At 33.4% G+C, this 5,034-nt stretch overlaps 1 protein-coding gene across 1 annotated transcript; it reads left to right on the top strand.

The window, feature by feature from the left end:
- The first annotated feature begins 1,419 nt into the window (after window positions 1–1,419).
- On the top strand, window positions 1,420–4,534 carry LOC114119046 (zinc finger BED domain-containing protein 5-like). Its single transcript, XM_050208975.1, has 3 exons — window positions 1,420–1,482; window positions 1,610–2,781; window positions 4,456–4,534. Exons 1-3 carry the CDS (start codon window positions 1,420–1,422, stop codon window positions 4,532–4,534), a joined length of 1,314 nt encoding a protein of 437 aa, XP_050064932.1.
- The last annotated feature ends 500 nt before the right edge of the window (window positions 4,535–5,034 follow it).

Genomic DNA, 5,034 nt, shown 5'->3' with positions numbered 1-5,034 from the left:
ATTCACGCTGTGCGGCTACGTAACTGTCATTACTTTTGTAAAACGATTTTATCGCATAAGCACGTTGTTTACCACTCCACTGTTCCATGTTTACTAAATGGCATGTTGTCTTTGAACTAATAATATTTAGTGAGAATTCTTATCTTAATTACTACTGAGAAAATCTATTTTTAAAATCGGCCGTTTCAGTGCCCCACCCTGTATTAGTGAAAAAAGAAGTGGATTGCAGTCAGTGGTAACAGTTATTACGATTGTTTAAATCTGGTATTTTTGATTTCACAGGTAATGATGTATTTGTTTATTCATAGAGATTTGTATGCACACTGTGCATAATTAAATAAGAACGATTTATTAACATGTTGTTATTTTATTTCAGTTTATAATAATGGATAGTTAGCTCAAAACGGGGCGCCTCGCAAGTGGAAAAATGTTTCAGCATGTTCACCAGCATAAAATAATGAAAGTATTTCGGAAAAAGACGTTTCTAGTTTGTCTGTAAGAAATAAGAATCTTAATATATTATTAAAACGTGAGGCGATTTCTTGTAACAGTTATATCTGAAGTTCTACCGGGCTGATTTTCACGATTTTTTTTTCAAACGAAAGTACTCAATATGTAGATGAGCTATCAGAAGAGAAAAGTCCAAAAAATAATTATTTAAATATACATTATAAGCGTAAAGTTTGCCTGTTACGTAGACTATTATTATTTTTTTTTTTCGGTAACCATAGTAACAATTTTTTATTATTATTATTTATTTTCCCCGTTTTTGTAACATTTTTCACTGATGATTCGCTCCTATTGGTCGCAGGAGAATATGCTTATGTAAATGTAATGAATGTAATTATATGTAATGAAATGACGTCACTGTCCAGCAAAAAAATAAACTAAATTAAGGTCGCTATTGGTTATGATTGAATATAATAGTTGTAGACCTGTTGTTATATTTTGTCAAAACCATAAAAACAAAAATAAGAATTAGCGAAATAAGTCAATGTCCACAGTAAATCTCAAAATCACAGCAATAGACTAACATAACAATATGAAAACCACGAGATTGTACATTATTGTATTTTATCCACCGTAGTAAAAAAAAATTGATATAACTTTGAAACTTAAGGGTAAGGAATTTTAAACTTACATATACATCTAGCAGGGTCCGCAGTCCACCATAGGTGGATTGCCTACACGAAAATATACTGCTTACATATCTATAAGTCTCACGGGCAACTCGAAGCAGAATGACACTATTATTACTTGACTAACTCACTGATTGATAAACGTAGAGTCTGAATAATGATAGATTGATTCTTGCAATTTACACGGTACATTCGTAAAATCGTACCACAAATTTAGTGTTATTTTTTAGTGTTATTCTCATTTTAAAATGGTGCTTGAACAACTTTTTGGAGAATCAAAATGGTCAATGCAAAAAAACTTAGTGAATCATATTATGAATTGGCATTTTTAACGGGCAACGAAGTGCATATAAAATTGAAATGCCCGAGGGCGCAGGGGAACCTATGGCCAATTTTTTAAATTTATTTTGTACTTTATTTAAATTTAAATAATTATAAATATAACAATAAATATTGTCAATTAATTTCAGGATTTGGTGAATACTGGACAGGAACGACAAAATAAACTTGTTAGTGAAATTGTTTTACCTCAGGAGAGAACTACTTCAAAAAAAAGAAAATATGACGAATCGTATTTGTCCTTTGGGTTTATTCCTGTCGGAATGGCTGAGAATCCGGATGGACAATGCGTTATTTGCAACAAAATAATGTGTAATAGTTCATTGGTACCGGCAAAGCTAAGACGACACCTTGACACCAACCACCCGCAACTGAAAGATAAAAGCTTAAGCTTTTTCGAAAGACACAAAGAAGTACAAAAAACTGGCGTAGCTGCTTTATACAAATATGCAAAAACAGATAATGAAAACGCTAAAAGTTGCAGAATTGCACGTGCTGGTAAGCCACACACAGTTGCAGAGGATTTAATAAAACCATGTATGACAGAAACCGTCAGCTGTGTACTTGGTGAAGATGCAGCGAAGAAAATTACAGCAGTTCAGTGTTCCAATAACGTCATATCTGAACGAATTCATAAGATTTCAGACCACATTCACGATGAATTAATTTGTAGATTGAAGAACAGCAAGATGTTTGCAATACAATTAGACGAAAGTACAGATGTCGCCGGGCTATCAATATTGCTTGTTTTTGTGAGACACCCCTTCAAAGGATCTATTGAAGAGGATTTGTTTCTCTGTGCACCTTTAGAAACTAACACAACTGGAGAAGAAATTTTTAAAGTTATTGATAGTCACATGAGTAAGCACCATATTGAGTGGAACAAATGCATTGACGTGTGCAGTGACGGAGCAGCAGCTATGATCGGCAAAATAAAAGGCACTGTAACAAGAATCAAGAGTGTTGCACCTAAATGTAGTAGCAGTCACTGCGTTTTACATCGTCATGCTCTTGTCGCGATGAAAATATCATACGAGCTTAAGACAGTTCTCGATCAAGCTGTACAAATTGTGAATTACGTCAAATCACGTCCACTCCAGTCAAGGCTTTTTAAAAAACTGTGCGAAGATATAGGAAGTCAGCATCAATCACTTTTTCTCCACACACAAGTGAGATGGCTCTCAAGAGGAAGAGTTTTATTAAGGCTATTTGAATTGCGCAACGAGCTTAAGATATTCTTCACCAAACAACCCGGTTCTGCGTCTACTAACGCGTTTGTTGATTTATTGCATGATGAGGTATGGTTAATAAAATTGGCTTACTTGGCCGATATATTCGATAAACTTAACGTAATCTGCAAAGCCTTACAGGGAAAAACCACGAATATATTTACAGTAAATGACAAAATTTCTTCACTTGAAAACAAAATTGACTTCTGGATTGAATGTGTTGATCAACATAATTACGAATGTTTTACTATTTTAAATGACTTTCTGAAAGAAAATGAGTTGCAAGTAACTTCAGATGTGGAAAAAAATATACATGAGCATTTAATAAGCCTAAAAAAATCCTTGAAAGAGTATTTTCCGGAGAAGTTACAGGACATGAACTGGTTGCAGAATCCATTCGCAAATCATACCAAACCATCAATGCTTACTGTTTCAGAGTATGAGAATTTAATTGATATTAAATGTTCATCTTCTCTTAAACAAAAATTTGGAGCTGGAGATTTTGATCTAAATAATTTTTGAATTGGACTTCAAGATGATACCCTACAATTGTTGAGTAAGCTATTACAATTCTGCTTCCGTTTGTGACGATTTACCGATGTGAGACTGGATTTTCAGCTTACGCTTACACCAAAAACAAGTACAGAAATAGACTTGATGCATCTCCAGATATCCGCATTCAATTATCAGATATAAAGCCTAATTTTAGTGATATTTTAAGAAAATATGTGAAAAAATTTCATTCTTCTCATTAAAATATTAAATTGATAAAAACAGGCACTTTGTTACATTGTATTTCTTTGTACAGTAAATGTTTTTTAATACATAAAATAATTGTTTTTCATTTGTATTTGTTCTTTCTTTTCATATCAAACAAAAAAATATAAAACTACTAGGTGATAATTTTATGTTATGAAACTAGGGTTCCGCAAAAAAAAGTATAATCGATTAGGGTTCCGTGGCAAAAAAAAATTGGGAACCACTGTGATATGCTACACAAAATAAGACCAGTAATTGAACATTTAAATAAGCAATTTTCAAAAGTTCCTGTTGAGAGAGATCTATCTATGGATGAACAACTATGTTCCAAATCGGTATGTGTGGACTGTATGCGTATTTAAGGTGGTAAATAAATGTAGCAAATAAATATTTGTTATGCCGTATTGACGGCGTACTATTAATAAAATCCCCCAAAAAATACAAGTTAATATCCTATAGGGGGGGGGGGGGGGGGACAAATGTCTGTGCTGGCCAGCCTAACGGGGATTAAATGTAAATAGTATAACCATATAATAACAATAATATAATATAAATTCGAATAATAATAATAAGGCTAAATGCTACGGAATAATACAATAAAATAATACACAACGAAATCTAGTAAGAAAATATATGACCGTAGTAGTAGGCGACTGGATTGTTGCTGGTAACGGTATTTTATCCAAACGATGATGACCGTGACGGTGGCGATAGGTGACGACGATGATGATGGTGGCGGGAAAAATAGGCGTTCCAAAACGTATAGGTATTGCGTACGTATGGTAGGCGAGCACTGACTGACGTACAATGTACCATTTACAGATACGTGCGATGCACACAAACATACTACAGTCGATAGCAACGACGGTGCGACCGTATCAATATGTGTCGTCCGAACAACTATGTGCTACAAAAGCTCATAATTTTCCTAAACAATATCTACCATTAAAACCTGTGTAATGGAATTACATATTTTTTGTACTCTGTAGTTCTTCTGGATATTCTTATGAACTTACACTGGACAAGAAAATTGTGAACAATCTAGACTTCAATCAGAGCCAGACCTAATAGCTAGTGCTAATGTTGTAGTAAGATTGAGCCGCGCCATACCAAAGCATAAGAATCACAGAGTATATTTTGATAATTATTATACTAAAATGCCTTTAATAACACATTTAGTTAGTCAAGGAATCCATTCTTTAGGGACTATACGCCGAAACAGAATATCAAACTGTAGTTTTTTAGCAGAAAAAGTTATTAAAAAAACCATGGGGAACATCATATGAATATATTGCTGTTTATGATGATATTCCAGTGACCTCAGTAATTTGGAAAAATAATAAACTTGTCACATTACTCTCTTTGTACTGCGGTACCTATTTTACCTGAAGAAACTATACGTCGTTTTGACAAAAAAAGAAGAAAAAAATCTAGAATGAGCTGTCCATTTTTTATAAAAGAATATAATAAACATATGGGAGATGTTAACCTTCTTGACTCACTTATTGGAAGGTACAAAATTATAATGCTTTCTAAGAAATGGTACATTCGATTGTGGTATCATTTGA

This window comes from Aphis gossypii, unplaced genomic scaffold (genome assembly GCF_020184175.1).
Source record: "Aphis gossypii isolate Hap1 unplaced genomic scaffold, ASM2018417v2 Contig00348, whole genome shotgun sequence".
NCBI classification, from domain to species: domain Eukaryota; kingdom Metazoa; phylum Arthropoda; class Insecta; order Hemiptera; family Aphididae; genus Aphis; species Aphis gossypii.
Note: the sequence above shows the minus strand (reverse complement) of the source record. Positions and strands in the feature narration are given on the sequence as shown.